General features: G+C 44.0%; 3 protein-coding genes, 1 long non-coding RNA gene and 1 other non-coding gene across 18 annotated transcripts in view; 2 read left to right on the top strand and 3 right to left on the bottom strand.

Moving 5' to 3' along the window:
• Positions 1 to 177: 177 nt before the first annotated feature.
• Positions 178 to 1,293, top strand: LOC112494019. The gene is made up of 3 exons (XR_003059096.1): positions 178 to 307; positions 919 to 1,094; positions 1,169 to 1,293. It is a non-coding gene; the product is annotated as an uncharacterized LOC112494019 (long non-coding RNA).
• Positions 1,205 to 17,586, bottom strand: LOC107265438 (ETS translocation variant 1). Its single transcript, XM_015734887.2, has 10 exons — positions 16,989 to 17,586; positions 15,841 to 15,900; positions 13,183 to 13,291; positions 11,511 to 11,567; positions 9,991 to 10,065; positions 7,568 to 7,718; positions 7,323 to 7,456; positions 2,190 to 2,719; positions 1,791 to 2,124; positions 1,205 to 1,678 (listed from the first exon to the last, which is right to left on the bottom strand). Exons 1-10 carry the CDS (start codon positions 16,989 to 16,991, stop codon positions 1,221 to 1,223), a joined length of 1,911 nt encoding a protein of 636 aa, XP_015590373.2. The 5' UTR covers positions 16,992 to 17,586; the 3' UTR covers positions 1,205 to 1,220.
• Positions 11,339 to 11,411, bottom strand: Trnak-uuu. Its single transcript has one exon. It is a non-coding gene; the product is annotated as a tRNA-Lys (tRNA).
• Positions 17,587 to 17,716: 130 nt separating the features above from the next.
• LOC107265495 (solute carrier family 25 member 44) lies at positions 17,717 to 22,875 on the top strand. 7 transcript variants are annotated; one of them, XR_003059094.1, is made up of 9 exons: positions 17,717 to 17,997; positions 18,565 to 18,875; positions 18,951 to 19,255; positions 19,352 to 19,538; positions 19,620 to 21,311; positions 21,484 to 21,586; positions 22,242 to 22,319; positions 22,409 to 22,650; positions 22,735 to 22,875. XR_003059094.1 is itself a non-coding variant. In XM_015734993.2 (6 exons), the coding sequence occupies exons 3-6, from the start codon at positions 18,701 to 18,703 to the stop codon at positions 19,937 to 19,939; spliced, it is 987 nt and encodes a 328-aa protein (XP_015590479.1). In that variant the 5' UTR covers positions 17,718 to 17,839; positions 17,931 to 17,997; positions 18,565 to 18,700; the 3' UTR covers positions 19,940 to 21,144. The 7 variants fall into 7 exon arrangements, 4 of the variants coding, with proteins under 4 accessions (XP_015590479.1, XP_024938532.1, XP_015590480.1 ...); XR_003059092.1 differs by having other exon boundaries at positions 19,620 to 21,609; XR_003059093.1 differs by having other exon boundaries at positions 19,620 to 21,586.
• Positions 22,876 to 23,201: 326 nt separating this feature from the next.
• Positions 23,202 to 25,603, bottom strand: part of LOC107265493 (dopamine receptor 2) — a 70,936-nt gene continuing 68,534 nt past the window's right edge. For 6 of the 8 annotated variants that reach the window (XM_015734986.2, XM_025082763.1, XM_025082762.1 and 3 more), the window contains one exon: positions 23,202 to 24,362. In XM_015734986.2, coding sequence (XP_015590472.1) covers positions 24,240 to 24,362 — 123 coding nt within the window. In that variant the 3' untranslated portion in view covers positions 23,202 to 24,239. The remainder of the gene's footprint in view (positions 24,363 to 25,603) is intronic. The other 2 variants (XR_003059091.1, XR_001537221.2) reach the window with 2 other exon arrangements.

Raw genomic sequence — 25,603 nt, forward strand, 5'->3', positions numbered from 1 at the left:
TTATTAGGTGCGTTTCTGCGAGCGAGCGAGACGCCGATATAAACATGCTCGTTGTGTCATAACCAAAAATAATACATCGACCTCGTCGCCACGCTCTCTGGATTCCGTCATATCTGCATATGAACGTTGTATTTCATAGATAGAGAATTCAGTCACGTGTTAACTCTCATTCGAATTCGACGCTTTAACAGTGCTTGATATGTTGTGACTTAATTTCATAAATTTCGAAGAATTCTTATCTGCTGTCGCTGGCCTATTTTTCTTCGGGAACCTTGCCGGAGTGGATACTGGCTGCTACGATATTTTGGTAATTCTTCTTACACACCTGCTATGCCGGTGTCCACTTCTTTCTTTATCACATTCGAAATAGTCGAGTGATGCGCCAATCGCCGCATATACTAGACTTTTGCGCATTTGCCAAAAATTCTGGATGAGAGTGAACGTCCTTGGGATTATATGGAAATTTTTTAATTCCTATGGACTGATATTCTTCTGGAGAGTGGATATGTCATTTAGACGATAGACAAGGCAGTAAAACCAGAGATGAGTAGGGAGATTATTAGTGGGACGATTTTCTTCAAATCAATTTTATTTTGACGTCGACGCGCCACCTGAGCGGAGGGCCGTCGAACCATATCCACGTTTTTAGCATTTTTGCAGTAGCAGACTTCAGCTAGGATTTCAGATAGGAATCTCTACTTCCGGCGGGAGGGATATTGCCAATTGAGTTGCTACAGTTTTACCACAGCCAAGTCATTTCGTTCCTTAAAGGTCCCTTGTCTGCTAGGTTTGATTATGAATGCAAGAATCCATTGGGCGGTAGTAGAAAACGCCTCCCTTGAGCGCATTCATAAAGAGATTTATTTTATATACATAATAAATTACAGTGTTGATGGTAACTTACTAATCTCGTGAAAGTTTAAGGTAACAACATTCAAAGGGAATAGGTACCTTGGACGACTTGACTAGAACTGTCTGATTCGATCGCCATTCGCATCAGATCCAGCTGGATCAGCCAGCGAATAAGATAAACTGCGCCATCTGTGCACAGAGGTGCGAAACCAGGAACGAAGGAGTGTCTTTAAAAGTGTCACGTATGTACAACAAATTTCTCTAGAGTTAGTCACCCCGATCAGAGCTTCAATGAAATCCTGAGTTTTCCTATTAGGTATTACTGAATCTTGATCAAGGCTTCCTGAGGATAACTAGACCTATGACCTTCAACAGACACAGCTACCGACCCCTAGACAAGGGTAGGGTGCCTGCTCAATTTTTGAGCCGGTGCTGCTATCTATGAGAGGCGCTTGGGAGCTTGCGGATGTTGTCGATACTTCAGCACGCGGCGCGTCGACACTCGTCGAGTCTCGTACTCTTGTAGTTGTCGCTGTCGTGTTGGTACTACTGGTATTGTTACTCGAGCTTTCCCGGATACCTAATGAGCTTTCAGGATTCAGTGGATAACTGCTTCTGTTCCCTGATTCTTGACTTCTCACATCTAGCGGAAGCTCGTGAGCCGAGAGCCGACCATAGTTCAGGAATGTCTCGGTGTATGTCGCTGAAGGGTGGTTATTGCTGTACTGATGGGGATAGTGAGAATGGTATCTGCTAGAGGGTGTCTTGAATCCATCATTGCCACCCAGGTATTGGTGAAGATGATGGAGACTGGGTGGTCCATATACTGAAAAGAAATCTGTGTAAATTCTACATGGTATCTGACTTAGATGCAATTAAATACTATTAGCTTAGAGACAAAGTGTGATAATTTCTTAAGAAAATTAAATATGATTTACCTGCAGCTGTATTTGAGTACATAGCAAGAACAGCATCCCCGTAACCACTGGCAGTATGCTTTCCAAGATCACTAGCCTCTGCTCCAGACGACGTCTTTCCAATAATCGAGTGTCCTCGTGCCGTACCATTTTGCATCTCACCAGGAATACCGGAACTTCCGGCACCGTACGCCATATTGAACAGAGCTTCAGGGTCGCAGACGAATTTGTAAACATACCTTTCACCTGCGACCTTCTGCATTATTCCCTTTTCATAGTAGTACCTCAGCGAGCGGCTGAGCTTATCATAATTCATGGCCGGTCTGTTCTTCTGGACTCCCCATCGTCTGGCCACCTGAGGATAATCGTAAATTAAAGATTTAAAAAATCTGCCAAGCTACACAATCATCCAGGACATACCTCTTCCGGTTCGATCAACTTGAACTCCATCCCACGTCCGGTCCAGGCAATACAAGGAGAATTGGCAGGATCGTCAAGTAACGCAACTAAAAATTGCCACAATTGAAGAGATCCTCGACGTTGCTGCTGATAACCAACAGCCACATCAGTCCAGGATGATCCTGTCGTAGAAGATGGCCTCTTTCCGTACTCAGAATTCCAGGAGGTCGGTGAGCTTCTCTTCTGGTAGCAGGTACTCTGTCGGTCCCAGGATGTTCCACGTGGATCCGACGGTGTTCCCAGCTCCGTCCAGGTCGGAGTGGTACTACGTTTCGTATAGACGTCGGACGTCCAGGTATCCTGACGTTGAACGTATGCCTCAGTAGGTGCCGTGGGTGCTGGAGGCCACTGAGACGTCACTGAAGACGCACTAGTCGGTCGACTGGACGTTGGCGAAGATCTTGTTTCTCGCGTACCACTTCCATTGGCGTACGGTGGTTGCTGAGCTTGCTGCGACTGTTGCTGCTGTGAACGGTAGAGTAAATTGTTCCCTGTAACAAGCATTAAGCAAAGATATCAGTACAAAATAAGAAATAAAAATAATTTTATCTTCCTCCAGATGATTGCTGCGCTTCAACTGGACACATGAAATTGCATGAACGATCAGCAACTTTCTACCGGTTCTAAACCCAGCAGAAGATGGCAGACCTGGAATAGCAAATTTAGTCGTCCATTATTCAGAAGGCAGTCTACCGAAGTAACCCTTTTAAGCTTCTTTACATCAGCGAACCGACCTCATGACAAGGGCGTTATTTTAATCTGAGATTGCGTACCGCGAGCCACCCCTAATCTTCCACCTTATTAAACTGCCCGGTTTACAATTCCACCGGGGGGGGGGTCTGCTGTTTCAGGGTTCAAGAGCTAAAGAGAAAAAGAGAAGAGGAAGTGTGTATCGGTACGAGTCAGAAGGTATCTAGCACTGCCGAAGGGACGTAAGCAGCCCTGAAAGGAAAAGTATTAGCGATTGAACTCACGCGCGCCAGCTAGTGAAGTGCTCGTCACACAAATGTCGGCAGGAAATTGGTTGATATTCAAAGCCCACAGGGCTGATTGGTCGCGTTCGCAGGCAGCGATGCCTTCGTGGCTTCGCCTGGCCTCGTGTCTACCTTCCCCCTCGCTGCAAAGCTTCGCGATATGTATATTAATCGAACGTTCCTCTCGCGAGGCCGCAATCCGGAGCCACCCCCTGTCCCCTTACGCCGAAAAACGCCATTCTCCATTGGTAATCCGGTTACACTCCAAGTCGCGTAGGGGAATATTGAAAAACTGAGATACCCTTAGGATTCTGATATCCGTACATCCATACCCCTTTTCCTGATTCACCCTACAACTTTTTGTGTCACTATTTCATTTTTTTTTTTTTTTTATAAAAAAATATATTTACACTTGCACTCATGTCAGTGATAATTTTAATACTTTTATAAACCAACGTTATTTCCTTAACGACGCTTCGGGCTAAAACAGAATTAAGGTCGTAACTTACTTCCATTATTTATCCTTATGGGCTTTAACCTCTATTGAGGTCATAGTTTCTGTTTTACTTAGTCGTCACGGAAAACGTCCCGCCTCGAGACGCCAGAGGATGCCTGCTTAAAGGGCCAATATAGGGGGTGACGGGGTGGCAAAGCCAATCTGTGTGTTTCACTGGCATAAAAGCGGCTGAAAGGGGTTGGCTTCGGGTTCGGTCGCGAACGGGGGATGCTTTGCGGGTAGTTTTAGATTAAAATTAATCGCGAGTTGATGAAACCGACGCCGACGTTGCCGCGGAGCAAGCGAGGCCAAAAAGCATACTGAGGGTAAGAACGGGGTGAAAGATGGGGACTGGGGCGGAGGTCAAAACAGGGCGGTTCGACCGGCGTCCACTCTCGGACGAGTTCGTAGTTCAGACTGTTGGCTTTTTAGCTTGCGAGCTTAACGAGTACTCTATCTGTCTCTCTCTTTCTCTCTCGCGCTCCGACTCTCGGATTCCACAGCTTTGTCCGTTAAATAATGCAGACTTGATCCTCGAACTACCTCGCTCTCTCTCTCTAGCTGCGCTCTGTGGCTATCTCTTCAGTCTCCCGGGAAAAAGCAAAAAAAAAAAGATTAGAAATATTTTCACAGACAGAAAATTTTAAGACATCGAGTCTACAAGATTGCAAACAATTATTATTAGAAACGCGTCAAGTAAGGAAAATTAACCGCAAACAGAACGACGCGTCTGAACAAAGCCGCGAGACACAATGCACCATATAATTTTCAGTAACTCCATGAAATCCATGGAGATTAATTAGCGGAGCGTGCTCGACCAATTTGTATTCATTAAGAGAGTATTATTATTCGAACAGCAATGTTAGTGACGGCATCACATGTCATCGATACGTATACGAGCTATGTAAACGAGTTAACTCGAACCTACTATAGAGTACATTAAAGTATTTTACTATTGTGCCTATGCATTCGATATATGCTACACGTCGTGATTTATTTTTCATCCACGCAAAATACTGCCTTGGGGCAAGTTCGCAATTGGCCTACCGATTTTTGTTCTTCGGTCGACCCGACGTCGGTCGCTATGACGGCTATGGATCCGCTAACGCAAACTACAAGTGAATTATTTATCCAGCTTAATGGTAGCGAGAACGAAGAGAGCGAGCGTAATTCCCGAGCGACTCTGAAGAGTGCCTACGTTATATGATACGCATAGAGCCAATGCCAAGAGAGAAATGGCGACGCTGATAAAAATTGAAAACAAAAGTCTGTGTATAAACATATAGAACAGAGTTCGACAATGAACGCATGTTTAGGGAGTTACTAATCGTTCCGATTAGAAGCTTAAAACATTTAGAACTCATCCCACGGCGCAGACAACCCCTAGGAGTTTCCTGGCTACTTAACTAACTCAGGGGGTGAGTCTGAGTTTGTGTTCCTGCCTTTGACTATTACGTAATGCGATCACGATAGCCGATACCACCCCTTGGAAACGTGTTAGCTGCTTTCTTCCCTTCGTTTCATTTTGATAATTTTTTTCCCGTTTTCTTTTGCTGTTTTCAACATATCTTGTAGTTCTTCTTTTGACCGTTTGTACGTACTACTTCCGTTTTGTTGCTGTTCCGAGGTACGGGGGACGAAAGGGGTTTCCGTTTTCTCCAACAAGATACAAAAGAGCTTTCGGCTTGTATTCCCTGGGGAGAACCACCCTGAGTCTTCTCCTTCGTGGATGAACGTGGAGAGCTTTTCCTCCTGGTTCTAGGAGCTGCCTTGGCTTGCCAGTTGAAAGCATTCTTCAATTATTCAATTACGTGTACTTAGACACGCGTGAGTCTTGACCCGATGCTCAATTCCCTTTGGCTTAGCTTACATAATTTTTTAAAGCCTTTTATAATCGTTCGTATTTTCTATTTTGTATAAGACGTTTGGAGAATCTTCATATCGTTTGTCTATGGATACAGACCGATATTCGAAGGAGAGTGAACAGCCTCAGGCAATTCCGTCCAGTATTTACTAGCAGCGGAAGTCAACATGATATAAGATATGGATATAAGATATAATAAAATTTCCTGCTGTTCAAACATGATGATCTCAATCGGCAATGTCGCACGAAGCTGCTGAGCTTGCTTGTAGCAGAAAAAGTATAGGATGGGCATCAAGATGAGGATCTCCGTAGACAGAATTGAAAATTGATCTCAGGTCCTGGCTGCGTTCTCGTCATCTCAAAAAAAAAAAGAAACAAAGAATATATCGCATTCATCCATAAAAGAAAAGTGGCGAGGGATTGATGGAGATTGTGTGATAATCATGCGGACCCGTGATAAATCTCAAAGTCCATTTCTTGGTAGTACACGATAGATGCTCATCAAGATCCGGTCCTTTCAAAGGGGTTGGTTAGGGGATGGCCAAGAAGAATCCATGATTGACCGTACCGTACATGCATACACATTGCGTAGACACTGGAACGGGTGGGCAGCAAAGAAAGAAATCCTCGAAAGTCGTCACATCGAATTCCCTGCTGTGTCTTGTCCAATGGCGGTAAAGGTCGTCAGAGAAGAGTGAGAGACTCAGTCCTCTCGCGTAACAAGTGTCCGCGCACCCCCGGGGCGGATGGGGGCGGAGGATGTCGATTAAAAAACAAAGGACAGAAATTCTTGAAAGCCCATGAAAAATTCAACGTAACAAATCGCAAACAACAGAGTTCGTAGATGGCGCTGATGTTCGATGGTGTAGCAAGAGGGGTCGCGGGGATGTTCCAGGGACAGCAGCCAGCAACTCGGCTCTTTTTTTAGGCTGCGAATGGCCCGTGAGCTCGTTCATTTCGTTGGCCTATGTATAATTGAGTTGACGCGAACGACTGCTGTATTTTTTTCAGCATTTTTTTCATTTCCATTCCAACCTTCGTACTGGATCATCCAAATGACTAGGAGTGGAAAAGCCCTGTCCGTACGACCACCAGGTGCGTACGTGTCCGTCCGAGCTGCGCCAGTGTGCGGGAGTACCCCAGTCCGTGGAATAAGGCAGGAGGGTGGTTTGTTAATGCGTCTCACTAATTAATCAGGCCAGACTACGTGGTGGTAGCTGTGGCCCACGATGCCAGAACGCAGCTACGAAAGGCCGGCTCGGTATGTTTTAAGCATTCACGAGATACTGATGTCTGATTTGCACCCCAGTGCCCCTTTTATGAATCCTGATCCTGATCTATTGGTGTAACTGGTGAAGAAAAAGAAAGTTGAATGAAGGAGCTTTGACAAGGGTGATAACAGAGTCCAGAAGACACGGATCTTAGGTAGAAAAATAATTTTTCTAGCATTGACCGGAAGAGAGTCCAAGTTCCGATTAATGGCCTCCTGCGTACCCTGCATCCCTTGTGCTGAGATTATTTATGGCTCTACGGGGTAGGACAGAGCCACGTGGATCCTTTGTGCGCTGATTTGTCATGGAATCAGGGGACGACATTGCTACTTGACTCGTCCCTTCCCGACATCCTCATCATCCAGAACATTATGAAGACCATCGACGAGCTGACTTCGCTTGGGTTTATCCGTATGCTTGAATAAGTCCTACAGGCCTGTCTGTCAACTCGGTTCAACGATTGATTTTATATTGGTTCCAGAAACTCACCGTGATCCTGAGATGCTGAAGTAGTAGTCAGACTGGTGACGGACGTGGGTTCCACGTAGCCACGATCGGCTGGTTCCTCTTTGACGGCTATGCCTTTGGTCGCATCGTTACTTTGCGGACTCAATCTGCTACCTCTGTGGATGAGAAAGCTGCTTGTTAGCTACACTAATACTCAACGCAACGAGGGAAATTCCTACAACGATTATGCGGCATTAGAAATTCTCTTGAAATTTTACAACAGTTACCCAAAGTAGGTAGCAGCAGGGGTCGCAGGGCTGAGGTCGAGGTAGTTGCTGCTCTGCGTGTGAGGATGCGTCACTGCGGTTGGATACTGGGGGTGGTAACCAGGCTCGGCAGCCCTTCTGCAATTCGCGGTCTCCTGCTTGACAGCCCCGTCTGGAAAAAAAAGAGAAATGTCAACGAATTACCAGTAAGTTTAAATGCGCCACGTACGAAGGAAGGTGGAGTCAGGACAACAGGTAGGACGAATCCATTACTAGGATTACATTTAGACCCAAGTAAAATTCCTGACCAACCAACCCCTGGAGCGTCCAGGGTGTGTGAAAGTAGTCTGCCCTTACAGAGTAATGCGAATAACCAATACTACGTCAAGTTCTTCATCTTCTATTCCAACAGTCATGACTAGCTGCGCGCCATGACCTGGAGAAGACTCCAGACGACCCGGACCAGGTTGGTGGTACTCCTTAACGAATTCACGTTCACCCCCCTAACTAAAGGTTTCAGGGCAGAACGTAAAAAGTCGCGTGCCCAACCGGAAGCGGAGACGCATCGTTGCAGCGGCACGTGGGGGTGTAATGGGGTACAGAGGGGATGGACGAGACACCAACCACTGACGTAGCAGAGGGTTGCCAAGGGGTGTCACGGGGCACCGTTAATAAATCAAACAGACTCCGGCCGTGGGAAGCGGCAGTCGCATCCCCGGGCAATCATTCTATTTGTAAACATTGGTGGGCCCTGTTGCGCCATCACAATTATTGCTCGCTGATAATCCAAAATTCGACGTGTAGGACCACTATAGCTTTTCATATAATATTTTTGTCACTCCAGAACCCACAATTAAATAAGAGCATACGAAGAATTATAAAATATAAAAGAACAAGACATCAGCTAATATCAACTCTGTGTATATCAGTTAGGATTAATCATATCCAACCAGTCTGAATAGCCCAGGGTCTGTGGAGTATGGTGGATGTAGAATACATAAAGGGGTGCGCGTCCGTGTGATATCTGTATCAAACACTGTACATAAGTTATACGTGTAGCCGTTAGCGGTTGACGCGCGAAAAAGCCAGTTTAGCCAGAACGTTCAATTTGTTTGAGACTCGACTTAGGTTCGACATGGCGAGTATATATACTCTTGACGTACGTGCCTGTATGTCTACAATGTACAGTGTATACAGAATACAAGTAACCTCGGTGTATCCGCTGTGTATTCGTACAAGGGTGGATGATTGTTCGCGTATGTAGGGGGTAAGTACCCTACCCTTCTGTCTGTTAGTCGGCTACCGCCCTTTGGCTGTTTACTTGCCCAGTCTATCTGTTTCTTGGTAGGTACACATACTTTTCAACTTAGCCATCGAATATCCAAAATTTCCAGACCTCGACATGGGGATATTTAATTAAAATTCTAAAAAGGGACATACAAATGTTCTAGATCGTTCGTGAAATCCATTTTAATCCTGTGATTCGAATTTGAGGTGTTTAGGTACTATTGAAAAAGTATACTAAGATGAAGCGATAAATTCATATTCAAGTATCAAAATACCGGAGGGGTAACTGTTTAACTAGGACTGAGATAGGGAGTAGGGTAGACAGATAGAGAGGGTTCGTATGTATCCAAGAGAGAGCAGGAGAGTGGATTCTAATAAATGCAAAGAAAAAATCTCTTGGTTTAATATAAAGTGCTTGCTTGCGTAATCCGCTATCGACGATCGTACAGGGCCAGAGTGGGAGCCATGTTGATTTTGGAGCAAGTTAAAAAAAATCACCCAAGGGCTTAATTTTTAATAATAAAAACTTCGTCGATCCTTTCCTACCCGCCACGTGTAGCGTGGCTAAGGTCTCTTATCCTCCTGATCTCCTTTATCGACTTTCTCAAGAGAATAAAAAAAGAAGCAACCGTCCGTTTCTTAAGGCTGATCCTTATCCAGCTCCCACCCTACTTCATACCCCGTACCAACTACCTTCGTCCTTCCACCTGGTAGACTAGCTATCAATCCATCTTCCAGGTCCAGACAGATACACCGAGAATCCTTGTGCTTCCACACAGCAGAGATTCGAGAGAGACAGAGAAAGAGAGTGCTTCGATTTGTTGCAAATGGGAAACCGGGAACCTTGTTTCCGGATGCGGCGAAATTGTGTTGGGTCGCATCCTAAATGCAAAGCAGTCGGAGCCGCCGGATGCCGTAAACGTCACCAGCTTTAAGATTTTCGTCAAATATCTATTAGCTTGAAGATTAGCTTGGTTCCAATTGGCTGATGGTGTAATAAGACGAGAGGAATTACGACTGTGATAAGATTCAGCTAAAGTGTCACTGCAGTGTCAGCCAGTGTCATCTACATAGAAGAACGTAAGGTTATCACAGAGAAAAGTCTGAGCTTGCATATTAGAGTTTTGATGTAGAAATACTAATGAGTATGAGCTCACTTGATATGTGATGATGATGATGATGATGGAACTCCGGCACGTACTGCTCGCTGTCCTCGGTCTCGCAGCTGCTGCCTGAAACAATTCGTGGGAATATAAGTGCCACGTTATCGTACAGTTGTTTCTTGGAAAGATAAGTTATAGATTCTCAATTCACGCTGGAGTCAATTAGATGCACCGTAGGTGCACGCGTACGCATTAACGTGATTGCAAGAGAGGTCAGGGTAGATTATAGTTCCTCGTTCCTGAGGGGTGAAGCTCGAGGGCCAAATACCCGTCACGTTTTAAACCCCCCGTACTCCCCGACGCGCCCCCTCGACCCCTATTATATGTATTATCCATCGCGTATTATATCTACAGTTAGCTGGAATAATTAAAATTAATGCGACGAGAGTTAACCCTCGCTAATCGATCCTCGCTGTAGCCAGAATGAACTTTCAACCCTGAACGTCAAATCTTCCTGGACGATCCTCCTGTTCCTGATTCCCTTTCAATTAGGCTGGCACCCAGAAGCTTTCTTTAGGCTCTTTTCTTTGATCATGAAAAATCATCAGTGGGTCAACACCATCAGCACGTCGTTCGATTGACCTCTCACGAGCCAGGCCATGCTCACAATGTCCCTAGAAGTCGCCAGTTCAGAAATGAAAAAAGCCAAGGAAAAGAAATCCTTGTGAATTACGTGGATCAAGGTGAGACCTCAGTTCACACGTTACGTGGCGGGTCGTACTGATTGTAGCAAGTTGGCCTAATCATACTAATGGACTGCTCGCATGAGCTCGATTGCGGAAAGCCATCGCTTTCGAAATTACAGAGACTCTCGGAGGCCGAACTCTTCATTCTTGTCTAAGACTCGGTCAGACTTTTGTTCGGAGCCGATCGTTTGCGCTGTCGTGATTCGGCGGAATTTGCCGATCGAGGGAAACAACGTTCCGGCTTCATGTTGACTGTTCCTTGTACACGTTCTTTGAGTGTGTAGCCATTAGCTGAAAGCCAATAAGGCATTATGCGATATTAGCCGGACGAAAGGTGGCTGGACGAGCTGGCGCGATTGTTCAGTTGGTCGCTCGTCTTTTCATGCCTTTAATCAATTACAGCGACAGGAGTTTCTCTTGAAAATCGCAAAGCCGATGGATGATCGATAATCGTGCCTTGAAAAAAGAACTAGATCGTGTTCATTCAACATAGTATGCGGCTAAAGTAAATTCTTTGTTCTTGTATCGATGAGAAAAAAAGAGAACAGGCACTCTTTGATCCTTCGCTTCCGCAGGATCTGAATCCTGACAGTGTCCTGGATATTCCCTGCACCTTCTAGTATTTGTTCAGGGATAGTAGAGCGAAAAAAAATAAACGCCCGAACAGGGACTTGAACCCTGGACCCTCAGATTAAAAGTCTGATGCTCTACCGACTGAGCTATCCGGGCCTTATAGAAGTAGAGGCAAAGAATACCTTCTTAACCGACAGTGACGTCACTGAAAATGAAAGAAAAAAAAATTATAATTCAATATGACCTGTAACTTACCATCCTGCAGCCATGGTTCCTGCCTGTACTCCTGGGTCGGGTAGAGTTCACTTCCTCCTGGAATAAAGATAAAGACAGATATGAGATAGGTGCAGTCATGAGGAAGTTTTACTTCAAGGAAAACCATTCCGACTGAATGATCGGGGCGATAGAAAGATCTTAGTGCTACAGTAGCACCAAAGGATGAATCGAGTGATTCGAATGAATCAATGGTAAAAGGGAGTCCACACCACCGTAGCACAGCGTGGGGCGTCATCCAGTTCCAGTCCTATCCAAGTCCCATTAATGGGACTGGATGACACGATTCGCCACGGGTAGCCACTCGTCTCTAATCTCGTTTTGTTCGGAGACGACTCTATGTCCACTACTGAATTCCTACTTACATTACAGCTCATTGATTACGAATAGTCGTGCACTTCTTGGTTATCCTTTCTGTTGCTCTCATTAATTTCATTGGCTCAAGACAATTCTTCCTCTACTATGCTCCATCTAGGATTCCTCTGGGCGATGATAAGCAGACTCGACTGTCTACGGTATCACTCTTTAAATGATTTAGTTCAGCATACCTTCTACAGGACTACCCTGGCTTGACTCAACATGGTGAGCAGCTCGATTCTTATAACGGAGACGACGTTTCAATATTTTTCTTAAAGTATTTCAGAACGTCGAGGAACTGCGTGGCGAGAGGGCGTAACGCGATTACGATAGAGAAATTGCGGCATTATAGGCGCTGATTGAGTTAGGGTGGCCTCGGGGGGAGGTTGAGATGCAGGAAGAGAAGTAGAAGTAACGAGAAAGAGAGAGAAAGTGGATAGAGCGTGACAGTTCACACCGCAGCATTTCAATACTAGATATAAAGTGTCAATCACTGGAAAAGCAGCGCAGCACCGCGTATTCCTGGACCCTTGCGACGCAGGGGAGTCTTTTCCAGTATAATTTCTCAGCTATTGAATTTTTCCAAAGGAAGCTCTTACACTTTGCTCAATCCCACAAGGTATCTAGGTCAAGGTTTCCAAAATGAACGTCAGGTCTCTTGAATGACCATGATAAAAATTCTTTTCCATCCTCAAAGCATCCTTGACTTCCTGTCGTCCTCCTCATCTGCCAGTAGTTATCCTGAATCGACTTTTTATTTCAAAGAGACTTTTTGGAGTTTACCGAACTCTCAAGGATTCTGGGAAAATAATATTGTTGGTGGCTGATGATGCGACGTTATAAAGATATCGAGTCGATGGCGTGCTGGTGACAGGTTGCTCGGAGAAGGTTCCTCTTACTCTCTCTTCCTCAACCTCACTCACTCATTCTATCAGTTCTTCAGCCTTCCACGTGCTTTCTCCTGTAAGTGTATATTCTTCCAAGGGTGTATCGGTGGCATGGTGCGTGTACGTCATATCCTGTGTCCTCGAGTTCCATCAAAGCGCTTCAAAGCAAAAGACACTGGTAAGGGGACGTCTGTGACTCGTGCCGTTCCGCAATGCTTTTTCCTTATAATTTCGCCGTCAAAATTCACTGCTGATGAACGGGGGACCAGGATCCAATGACCTACCTCGACTTGACGTGTAAGTCTAGTAAGAAGCGTACAGGTTAGAGAAGGCAAGTGAGACAGATAAAAATAGAGGGCGGAGAGAGAGAGAGATGGGGAGGGAGAGGAAAGTAATTTGTCGATTCTTACCATGGGTTTTGTCGGGGTTGCTGGATGTCTGGGACACGTAGCTCGCACAGTAGGCAGTCCCGGCGATGCTCTGAACCGGCTCCGTCAGTCTGCTGAAAGCTTCACCGTTCTGAAATCATTCCAAGAGCGAGGAGTGAGTCCCTGCCGAGTTATTGCGAGGGAATTATCGAAAAGAGAGAAGGAGGCGGAGATCCCGAGCCAAGATGCCAGGACAAGAGGGGAAGAGAGACTGGAAGCAAACCGGGGGGAAACTAGATGGAGAGCCAAGGTAAGGAGGACATCCGGCGAACGATTGGAAGGTTTCCTCCTCGCGGAGCAATCTTGTGGTAAACCCGGTTACCGGCCCTAAGTTGCCAGAAGCCTCAATTCTCAGTCAGAAGACACATTAGCTTTGGATTCACACTGAGTATCTGGCTCCTCCGTCACCATCCTTGCGCTTCACTCACTGACTCCCTTTTTCCTTTCCAGGTCTACAATAGGTGATTACTTGAAATCCTAGGTATATGGAGGAAGTCCTCCGGAGATCCTCCCTTAATCGCTATTAATGGTCACTCGGTATTAATCGTTGGACCGCTTTCATATCCGTCTGCTTCAGCCTTTAAACCTATAAAGCTGTACCGTCCCAATTAATTTTGATTACATTCAGTAATTACGCAGAATCATTAATAACTGCAACGTTCACTGCTAATTACGTGGTTGCAGAGAAGCAACGTAATTATTTAGGCATCGGGAAAAAGTATGAAAACTCATCCAAACCCAGTGCAGAACTCAAAATGGATTATTCAGAATTTTCTTTTCGAATCGTCTTTACGCCTGCGAAAAAGTCAATCGAGTACATTAACGAGCTAATGACTCGTAAGCGGCTGAGGCAAACATGGTCGCGTGCCGAGGTAAATTGACTGACAATGACTCTCTCTTCCGTTTTCCTCTCTCTCTCTCATGATTTTTCCCACAGGACCAATTCTCTCTCTGTATTCCACTCTCTCTCTCTCTTTCTTCTTCTGTCTCTCTCACTGGCTACCACAGACAGAGGTAAACACGCATATACGATCGTGTGGATATATCCAGTGCCTATTCTAAAAATGACTCTAGGGTGCCCACGAGGAACGCCCCATCACTCGTAACGCATTTCTGTAGCGAGGGGTGCACGACCCCTCGTCCATTCTAGCCAACCCTTATAATTGCGCACTTCGGTTCCGTTTATGATAAAGTCATCGTGCAGCCCAGAACGAATTGTTTGAGCAGTTTCAATTTTTCGACCTTGAACACAGGACCGGTGTACTCTGGGAAAGTTCCTTAATTAACTGCATGTTACAGTGGTACAGCTTTCTTAACCTTTCCATCCCCAAATCCTTATTCCTTTGTTACGTCTAGGGGTGCGAGGACAATACAGATCACAGCCAGTGCCAAAAAGCTCAACAATGCTCATCTTAGAAACTCTGTCATCTAATTGGCCATCTTCTTGGACATTCCAGCCAATGTCATTCTCCCTGTGAAACATAGGATTTTTTAGAAAATTTTAATTACTTCGCAGACCTTCCAAATTTTTTAATCTTCAGCAACGTACGTTCTGGGCTGGTATGCACCTATGTGGTCATGGGGAAAATAGTGAGAGTAACGCAAGCAGACACGTCCTATTATTTGATAATTAATTGAATACACACCAGCCACCCCCTGCTGGCTGTAAGGACAGTCTGACTCCGTCATGTACTTCATGGCGAAGCTAGCGTTGTCTGATAAAGGTGTGCGAGCACACCTACGTAAACCATGTGTGTCTAGCTGTCAGCAACATGTCAGTCGAGGCCAGTAGCCACGCCGGTTCGTATTACAGACGCTACACCCTGCTAGACCAGGTTTCACCCTCTGAACCTCAAATGGTTCTTGGACTAGGTATATCCACGTGGAACGCCTGGGACCGTCGATCCAGAGCCAGGGAAATTGGGTCGATTAAACTTTCGAAGAGTCAGGCATCTCGTACAATCGGACCCCTTCCTAACTAATCATGGGAACCTCGAGTGGCAACATATGCTCCTGTGTCCCTGTAGCATAAGAGTCAATTAAGTGGCGCTTGGCATTCGCCCACCAGTGTGGGAATCGAGTGATTTTTAGAATCGACAAACATAAATCAAGTGTTTCCGCAGGCAGGCAGACAACCATCATCCCCTACTGGTTGGTGCGCGTGGCACCGAATCGGCACCCTGCCCACCCACTGTTCCGGTCTACGTATACGTATCCACTGTAGGTACCAACATCCCTCATGGATCTCCCCCGGTGCTTGACTCCCTTACGTGGGGATGCTACGGGGTGACAATTACGTGTTTAGAGGACACTAAAGGGGTGGCACCCGTGGGATGCATCAGCCGAAGCGTGGAGGCGCGTGCCCTGACAATTCACTAGTCCAAGATCATCGTTCCGCAGTATATTATGTCGACATTATTCTATTACGACTCCATTGTCCAGGTCGAGTAGCTCTTACTCCTTGTTCCACGTGAGTTCCCAGAAAACTATGCATATCTTTTGGTGCTCGTAACACGGAGAGAGACGTTCTAAAAGTTGGACGTACAAATGACTCGACACCTGGTGGCTACGTGGAATGATATCGATGATAGGTATTAGGGTTCAGTGATAACAAATATTTTTTTAAATTTATAAACTCACCATTCTGGCCAAATCTGCAGTGACGGCAGGTACCTCCTGATCGGGTAGATTCATCATCACCTTGAAAAATCACTTGGTTACTTCTTCTTTTCTCTTGCTTATCTCCTTATCCGATTGTGTTCCTTGGTCGTCCTTCGTCACTAGTTTCACACCTGATCGATCGGCGATCGGGTAAAATCGATAACCGATTCGAACCGAGAACACTGGGACATCCCACTGAAATTGAAACCAAAACTCGCGCGCGACGTAACGTTTTGTTGTGACAGTTTGCGATCAAAGATACTACTGGCCCGAGTGATTTGATCAGGCTAAGGGAAAGACACCCTCGGCTGGTTCTAGGGTGCTACGCTCGCGATAAGGGGGTTGTGTCTCTGGATGGTATCCGCCCATCGCGTGACGTCGAAAACACCCCCGCAGGATCCTCACGATGATCGCGGGCGAAGTGCGCGCTTAGGGGTTGCTGCCAACCCTCGACAGGGGCGGAGCTCGAATTCATTGGGCGCACATTCTTTTCACCCTTCGAATACGACGTGTTTCCACGCTTTTGCTCCGCAGTGAATTCTCCTGGTTTCTCTTTTCTTCACTTTTAAACTCTACTTTTTTTCCTCACTTTTATTTCTCCATTTTTCTTACTTCTACGTTCTAGATACCTTCCTTCGGCTCCCCTCTTTTTCACACTCGCAACGTTCCACGGCATTTCTATTGAAATTCCAACAACGCACGGCCCACATTTTTCAAAATCTACCGTTCAATCCTTTATTCATATCTTCTGTCCTCCATAAAATAGTCTTACATCGTATCCTTTCCAAAGCATTTACCACAAAGTCATCACTGAGAAACTACGTTGTTGTTGCACATGCCAAAAAGACGTATTAAAGATGGCTTCCGCAAATAATCAGCATGCACACGAACAGATTACGAAGGATTTAATCATTATTATTTCAGAAATTCTCATACTTGTCTTAAATAATAAAAAAAAACGTTGCCAATTTGTCGCTACTATCCGAAGCAGTCATATTAAATCGCCACCGTACTCTCGTCTCTGCACAGTGCTAGACGGTTCGAATAGACGGCAGCAATGGCGTCATCTATGCATCAAGGCTGTTAACCAATGGCAACACACGTCGAGCCAAGTTAAATACACTAACCATTCGTGATTGTTCGATGTCGCACAAGAATGACAACACCTTATGGGAGCCACGTTTCTGCGATGTTCTGCAACGTTAAGATTGATAGTCAGCAATTTCCAGAATTTACTGAACACTTTTTATTTCGCGACGCATACTGTCAGTGATTCAAATTTAAACTAGAAAAAACAGAAACCTAGATGGGATGACTTTAGCGCCACATGCTGTAACACGAGGCGTGTAACATCGGTCGGTACAATTGGCTTACTTAAGTTATCGCCAAAGTGTTGGCGAGTGTGCTGCCACCTATGAGCCGTTAAAGGTATTACTTCGTTAACCTGATGAACTAGATTCAATTGTTGCAAAGCTCATCCGTAGGTCTTCACATTATCTAGATAAGATCTGTTACGCGAGGTACATCGCTGACTTGTGTGCACTTCTGAATTTTGATTTAATTATACTAATTACTGGCACATCTCCTCATCGGAGGAGACAGTCATATGGAACGGAAGGAAGGGTTTATTCTACGTATCAAAAACGCGCGGCACACATTACATAGGGATGTATACTCTGTTTTTTTTTTCTATTCAGCCAACGCATTGGCGAATTCTGATATCGAATCAGTCACTGATAAGGTAAGGTACGTTCACTTACTCTTATCTAGTAATTATCGCATTTTAAGTTTACTGAACTTGTAGTAACATCCGCTAGATGTCAGGAGCATCGTGACGCCTGCGTCCGCATGATTTAGGAGAGATACGCATGTGTAACTACTGAAAAAAAAACGTCCAGCTGATAAACGTCCATGAATTCTGCTGTCTCGTGATTTTGTTCGCGGAAGAAAAAGGTATGCTGCTGGATAAAGGAACCGAGTAAGATACCGAAATTAATATTTGTACAATAATCCTCCAAGTGCAAGTATAAATATGATCTAAGTGACAGACTGTCGTATAAAATTTAAAGGTCAATACTGACTTCATACCCGCTGGAAGATATTCATCGTTGTATTGCGGCATTGTGTTACATCACTGTGAGTATCGTGGCTCTTATATATCATCATTTGAGAACAATTATTCGCTCTCTTAACGTCTTTGCCTCGTTGCTGAATCAACCTGCAAACATGGGTGCTGTAGAGAATTTAGTTTTATTATATTGAATCTGGAGCTTTCATACATTTCCTTGAATTTCACATGATTTTCTAATGTGCTTCAGATCTCTTGACAGGATTAACTGTTTTTTTTTGTTTGTTAGTTAAGCCGACTGATTTAATTTATTTATTTTATTTGGGTTTCGTGCCAGTATTGCGTAGTATACTGAACTTGAGCTACACTTGATCTATTATTAAGTTCCTGAATCGAATACATAATGTATGTTAGACTAATATTCTAACATGTCTCTTATGCACTTGCACCAAGATAACTTTTGTATTGAAGTGTTTACTATTGGAATATTATTAGCTTGTTTTGTATCTTGAACCTATTAATGTAAACTACTTTTAATAGTTCTCTAATGCATATTCAACTAGTATGACAGAAATGGCAGTCACTACTGTCTGAGAATTGTAATAGAAATAAGAGTATATGATTTGCAATTACAGGAAAGTCGTGGGTAGTAATGCCCAGCAAGCATTTGTGAGATGTGCCAAATTAGGCTGGACAAACGTTTTCAAGGACTAGATGACAGAACTGTCGTGTCTCAGATAAACACATCAATTATACTTCTAAGGCCAGAAGATGTCTGCGGTCGAGGCACCACCATTCATTCGTACTATCGAATGGGACATGATGGACAAGACCAAATTCTTCCCCCTGAGCATGCTTTCCTCATTCTCAGTCCGATGCTGTCTCTATCCATTGACCGTCATCAAGACACGTTTGCAGATTCAAAGGCGAAATCACATGTATACAGGTACAGTTATCCCAGTTTAATAACATCCAAACATCGTACAATAAATTTTATATCCAATGACTTCTGCTATCACAGGAATGCTAGATGCATACAAAAAAATCTATCAAATGGAAGGCTTCGGCGGCCTTTACCGAGGTTTTTGGATAAGTTCGATTCAAATAGTATCCGGAGTCTTCTACGTGTCAACGTACGAAGGTGTGCGTCATCTGCTGCGACAAAATCCCGTTACAAGCCAGATTGATCCTCGAATAAAAGCCTTGATCGGCGGCGCAGCAGCCAGCCTCGTCGGCCAGACCATAGTAGTCCCTTTTGATGTTCTCAGCCAACACCTAATGGTTCTAGGAGTCAGTACCAAGCACGGAAAACTCGTCGTAGACAAGGTCAATACAGTAGTGCCAAACGATACCGAACAGATACTTCATCCTGTTAACAGTTCTGAAGTATCCTAACAATATCCTGTTCACCATTGCTTACAGATGGGAATGAATCCTCTGGGATTAACCCTAGAGCCAGGAAGATCGCGTGCCTACATCTCCGCCGAAATCGTAAGACTCATTTATCAGAGAGACGGACTGCGCGGTTTCTATCGCGGTTACGTTGCGTCCCTCTGCGCATACGTACCCAACAGTGCTCTTTGGTGGGGACTCTACACGGTGTATCAAGGTAAACAAAGTGTACTATGATTGGATAGTGTTAGCTGAGACCTAAAGCAAATATACAAGCGTCCCATCAATTTGTTAACAGACGAACTGATAAAGATACTGCCATACTGGGTGTCTCATCTATTCGTCCAAGCCGTGGCTGGTACCCTGGGAGGATTTACCACTACTATCATAACGAACCCGCTAGACATAGTGCGCGCCAGATTGCAAGTTCAAAGGTTGGACAGCATGTGCAATGCATTCAAAGTTCTCTGGGTCGAGGAAGGACTTGAAATGTTTACCAAAGGACTCTCAGCGCGACTCGTGCAATCCGCCTGCTTCAGTTTCTCCATTATTCTCGGTTATGAGACTATCAAAAGAGTCAGTATCACCGAGGAGTATAAGAGCTACGTCAGGTGGTGAACGAAAATAGATTTTAATTCTTTTAACTTTTCTCCTTCGGTTTTAAATGATCTTACCGAATGACACAATCTTCGAAGGATAACTGTACATAGTGTATCGACGATGATTGGACATCCTTTCGTGTATATAAATGGCGACTAGTTAAATTTTTCTAATGAACTTCAACGGACTCGAGTTAAATCGACTCACGTTAATAAAGATGTCAGTGTCGACACTAACGACGCTGGAAAGCGGAAATGAGCCGTCTAACTGTTTAGTAGAGAATTTTAGCAAAAACGTAGCAGTGCGAGTATTGTACTTAAAAGTGCAAAAACATAGCGGTGCAATGTTAAGTAGCTTAATCAGATTTGATGGAAGGACCTGTTATACATATTGTATAAAGGCGGCAACATTTCATTGTTCTTTAGAGATTAAGTGCAATTACATAAATTAATGTCCGGGCATATATTACACACAATAAAAGTGCATTTTATATAATTAACATTAATTTTTACGTGTCTCGAAGAATGCATAAAGTAAAGGAAGTTAATAAAAATATGCAGGGTGATAGGACGTGCGTTACAATACTATTATTAGAAAATTTAATAAGAGATTCTTGCAAACTTGTAAAATCTCCATTATCAGGGATACCCTCATGCTCGATGCAATGTATATTGCTTTTCACGAGATTGAATCGCTGTTGTTTCTAAATATGTAGTTCGCTACTAGTCACCATGTCGCCGTAATGCGAATGCGTCTGTAATCGTAGCTCATTCCCTTTTAGATGCGTGAAGCAATCGACAAGTCTATTGCTTCCGAGTGGCTGAATTTTGAAAATATTCAAAATACCAATAGGCCATTCTCGGGGCTGGCCCCGAGAATTACGAATGTGTTCGTAGAGGCGTGTATCTCGTATGTTTAAGCTATTGTCTAATAGTTGCCTAAGACAGTTGACTATTCTGTGTTGTGGAAAGTGAAAGGTTCGAAAATCTCATATGGCGCGCCATTGTTCTTCGACCACGATAACGATTATTGTAAAATATAATGACAATGAAAGAAGTTATTCTTATCGTACCGTCTGTGTTAAATTAATCAGGTGACAATTATTATAGTTCCTTCAATCTCGTGATTTCACTGTTTCATTTACAATGACCAAGATGGCGGCGATGCCAGATCTGTACTTGCCGCCATAAATATCACAATACAGAGTCAAGTGAGCAACTATATTACGCAGTGTTTATTAATTTGAAAATGATTACGTCAGTTCCACTCTTTGACATCGAGGGAAAGAAAAACGTTTGAAAATACCAAGTAATTTTCTCTTGTTCAAAGAAGCTTCCTTATTTCACATACCTGAGCATTTGGACCCAAAATTGGCAACCATGCATCCCTCGTAAGTACTGATTCTCCAACCTATCAACATAACTGGTTCACCACGTACGCCCTGCATGCATACTTACTGGATCTAAAATGGTACTCGTGGGAGAACCTTTTCAGACCTTCCCTTGTCGCGTTCCATTTACCTGACCTTGGTTGAAGTTAACAGATGAGACTTGATCTTCCAGAGGATTCAATGGCAATAATAAGAAGCTCAGGACAATCGGGATAATAATTTCTCGATATATTTATTATAAAGGACAGCATACCGAGAGACACATCTTGTTGGAGGTACTTAAGTGATCTTACATCTTGTACGTGAGTTACGATACTTTGGATCTTTTTCGATTAACCCTTAATTAACCTTATTCTAATCGCTTATAGAAAGTGACGTCCTATCGATTGTTCTCTCCTTTATTCCCCGTTCTCGACACGTCGTTATAATTTTATATTATGTATATTTATGTATAGTGTATATACACTTGCGAAACCCCACGTAATTCTCTTATTTCTACCTTTTCTTCTTTCGCACCAAATATATTACCACCGATTGTTCCTTCGTAACTGCATTGCATTTTCATTTCTTGTCGCTGGATTCCTCGTCGAATAGTTTTACGACAAATTGCGCAAGACCTAACGACACTCGTGTATACAATAGGAATAAATCCTAACGATTTCTAGTATCCCGTGCCAATCTTACTTCTCATATCAGTTAGTATCAACAAGTAATGACAGTCTCTCGTATTTACTTCACCAAATGCTTGCATACTCGTGCAGTTACACAGTCGCATAAATGCATAATTGCAGGGACGAGTACGTCGAGCGTAGATACGATTAAAAATTGACCCTAGCAGCGTCCTTTAACCTTAAAATTTAAAAATCACTCTGTTCTTTGAGCTAATTAAAATTTACATTATATCCAAATGGCGCCTGTTATTATTTACAGTGAATTGACGCTCAGCCGATTGACCAATCATCCCTTCCTCATTTCAGCATTTTATCTCATTAAACAAGAAACGAATTGGTGAGTGCATGATAATCCTGATAACGTACTATTTCCTTACTTGTGATCAGTCAGAATAATTTTTGACATTTTTTTTTTCTTTTGACTAGATGACGCATTGTCGTGTCTGTTCTCCTTGTCCACGACATAGTAATTCGAATTTTGTTATCAGTTAATGACAGGTACGAGGAGTACAATGACTGAGATAAGAATATCTTGCTTTTTTCTGACGAGATTAAGTATTCTTGTGGTTGGTCAATGTGGGATCAAAGTTCACTAATCCTGAAGTACGCACGATACCTGTACGAGGATGCTTGAAGATGAAGCCCCGAAATATTTTTGACTGGATACGGTAGGTTTTCACACATATATATGCTTTTTCAAAAAAGTTTTTATATGCCAGCCGAGTCTGTAGCTATGTGTTCTATGTATACAGGGAGTTTCAAAGTTCACCGCTCCGCAGCAAGTTGCTTCTGGTGTTCGGTAGCAGGCTCCCATTAGAAATGTAAAAAAAAAAAAAAGGTAAAAGCGGGACCAGAGTGGGAAGGTTGAGCTTTTGGCAGACCAGAGATGGAACCGACGACATGCAACGACACATGGGCAAAAGTTATTTTGAATGTAGCTGATAGTATTAAATTTTTCATAAGGCTGCCTTGAATTAGTCAAGGGCTTCGTTGAAATTGTCAGAACGAGCGACCCAAGTTCTTCATTTAAATTCAAGCGATATCAGGCTCTTATTAAAGTTATATTTAGCTGCTTATGCTAATTTATCTACAACCTCTACGTACGCTTTCGTGTTGCCCTTGTTGCCGTTCGCTTGAATTTGGATTTTCCTGCTTGACATATGGTAACAAAATCCTGAACAGCACTCGGTGCTCAACCTAGAATTTTAGTTCCGTGCAATTTGTGTATTTTGGTATATATTTATTTTGAAAAAACAAAATGTATGCGAAATTCTACTCCACTGCACAACTGGCTGCAACCGTTCGTGTCCCATTTCTGATTCAAATTTATGATAAATATTTGTTTGGAAAATACAGACTGCAGTGCGTTAGCAGCTCCATGTTAATTAATGGTCCAGAGTCCTGCTGCATGCTGTTTATTTGTTTCCTAGTTTAATGGAGAACAAGATGACTACCTGGCCTGCGTCTATATGCACCTGACGATGACCTATCAATGGTATGTAGGAGAGGGTTGCGAATCAGAGACTACAACAGTCAAGACCTATCCCATAGGATTGCGTCTCGCTCAATTTATTTAATCATTCATGGTTTTACCCTCTGACCCGGGTATACCCGACTGCTTCTACCGAACGAGGATCGTCAATGTTTTATACATCTACACCCCCGATTCTCTTGATTTATAAAGCGACAATCAGTCAGGGGGGTGGTTCGATTTCACGATTGCTCAATTGCGATAATTTGTTTAATACCCAGTTGTCGACCCTCCCCACGTCTAATTAATCTTGTCACAAAACAATTCGAATTGCACGGGCAGCCCGGATTTCATTTGCTCCATCCCCTCCGAGTGGGCTTGTAATGATAAAAAATAAAAAGCATCATCCTGGCCGTCCGGGTAATCCCGAGCGTCGAATAAATTATGCGCGTGATATGGCCGCATGAAATCGATCGTCGCGACGCCGGCGTCCAGCCTGGTTTTCTATTTCCGGTTCGGATGGCTTCTTAAGCGACTGTCCTCGTCCCAGGAGGATTAATCCGACGACGGGTCCAGGACACTGGTGCGGATCTCAATCTGAATCTCGACTATCACAGTCGGTCGCCTGTTGCTGCAGCCGCAGTAGTCGCAACTGGCATTTGAATTGGCATCGGCAATGGCGATGATGCTGCTTCCGGTACTCTTGACACTTGTGGCCTACAATCACGTGTCCCGGAAACGAATGGCACGGTCTCTGCGCGGCCCGCTACGGGCCCCTGCGTGACGTCACATCCCCCCAGAAGAGGGTCCGCCGGTTCCGGTCACACAGATTCCGCCATCGCTGCTCTGACTCACGCTGCTGTAACTCACGCTGCTCGCCTGCCCTCCCGTTCCCATTCCCGACACGTACTGAAAGCAAATACGGAAGATCTCGTTAATCGTACATAACCCAAACAAATGCTTCCTACGAAGCTCAAACATTCTCTTTCTCTTTACTATTCCCTATGTATGTACAATCACTCTCTCCCACGTCATTGATCTCTGTACGCAATTTGCCAATCTGATAAGTTAATGGCAAATCAGAAAAAAAAACCATATGCATACAGGACAATTATTTATCTCCATTCACCAGGTTATCTAGCATCAAAACATTGACAAATGGCAAATATGCCTCATGCCGTTACGCAAATTGTTACCTGTTCTTGCATACCGCCGGGTCATGCCATAAGTAATGCAATTTTTTTCGATAATGCACAAATAGCTCAAAACTGCATTACCTGTGGGCTAATCTCACATATTTGATCATGCACCTGATACTCATCCGTCATAAAGATAATTTGTCCTGCTGATAAGGTGCATCTTGTTTAGTAAAAAATTGTTAATTTTTTTTTTTTACAGCAAATCCAGTAAACGTTAAAAACGCTTGACGAACACTCGACAACGATTGGCCAGCCCGCACTTGGACCGGAAACAGCAATGTCAAATGCGATCGGTAACCGTAAACCAGATGATTGAATTCGTGCCGAGTAAGGATTGTCTACTGGCCATGCAAAACGGTTATAAAGCAACTGCCAATATGACAAGGGTTGCGGTGGTTACTATGGTCAGCCCTGAACTCCTCTTCGCCCTCGACCTGCCATCCGTTTACCCTATTCGGCCTTTAACAATCTCATCATCCCTTCCGCTCGTTACCCGCGGTTCAAGTATTACAAAAATATGGGAATTTACGTATCTGCCTTGCGTAATCTAACTGGCACGTGTCCGTAATTGTATTAATTTCAAATTTTTATACGAATCAACGTGCATGAAAAAGTCTGATGGTAATTTTTTTTTAATAAATTTTTTGAAAAAATTCTCCAACGAATTCATTTGTCCGCTTTAGGAATTTGAGGAAGTCTCGTTCAGTTGCCGACGAAGTTTCAAGAATTTTATCCTTTACCGTATTCCTCTCATAAGAGTGTGGTTGAGTCCGTGTGGGTTGATGACGCAACGTGACGTCACCTTGGAATTTTCAAAGGCGACGTTGGGTCGCACGAATCGTTCTGTATGTATGCAGTGGCCGTATGGCTGAAGAATTCCCTAGGGTCTACGGGCGAGATTCGGTGAACGGGGATCATTTCACGCCCCCTTTCTTTTGTTCCTTGAGGGCT

Source organism: Cephus cinctus, unplaced genomic scaffold, assembly GCF_000341935.2.
Source record: "Cephus cinctus unplaced genomic scaffold, Ccin1 Ccin1_scaffold0225, whole genome shotgun sequence".
Classification (NCBI taxonomy): domain Eukaryota; kingdom Metazoa; phylum Arthropoda; class Insecta; order Hymenoptera; family Cephidae; genus Cephus; species Cephus cinctus.

Coding starts and splice junctions, on each gene's coding strand:
- LOC107265495 (XM_015734993.2), top strand. CDS start 18,701: ATGTCTGCGGTCGAGGCACCACCATTCATTCGTACTATCGAATGGGAC. Junction 19,256..19,351: donor GAAAACTCGTCGTAGACAAG/GTCAATACAGTA, acceptor CATTGCTTACAG/ATGGGAATGAATCCTCTGGG. Junction 19,539..19,619: donor ACTCTACACGGTGTATCAAG/GTAAACAAAGTG, acceptor ATTTGTTAACAG/ACGAACTGATAAAGATACTG.
- LOC107265438 (XM_015734887.2), bottom strand. Junction 11,568..13,182: donor CAACCCCGACAAAACCCATG/GTAAGAATCGAC, acceptor TCTTTATTCCAG/GAGGAAGTGAACTCTACCCG. Junction 7,719..9,990: donor TCATCATCATCACATATCAA/GTGAGCTCATAC, acceptor TTTTTTTTCCAG/ACGGGGCTGTCAAGCAGGAG.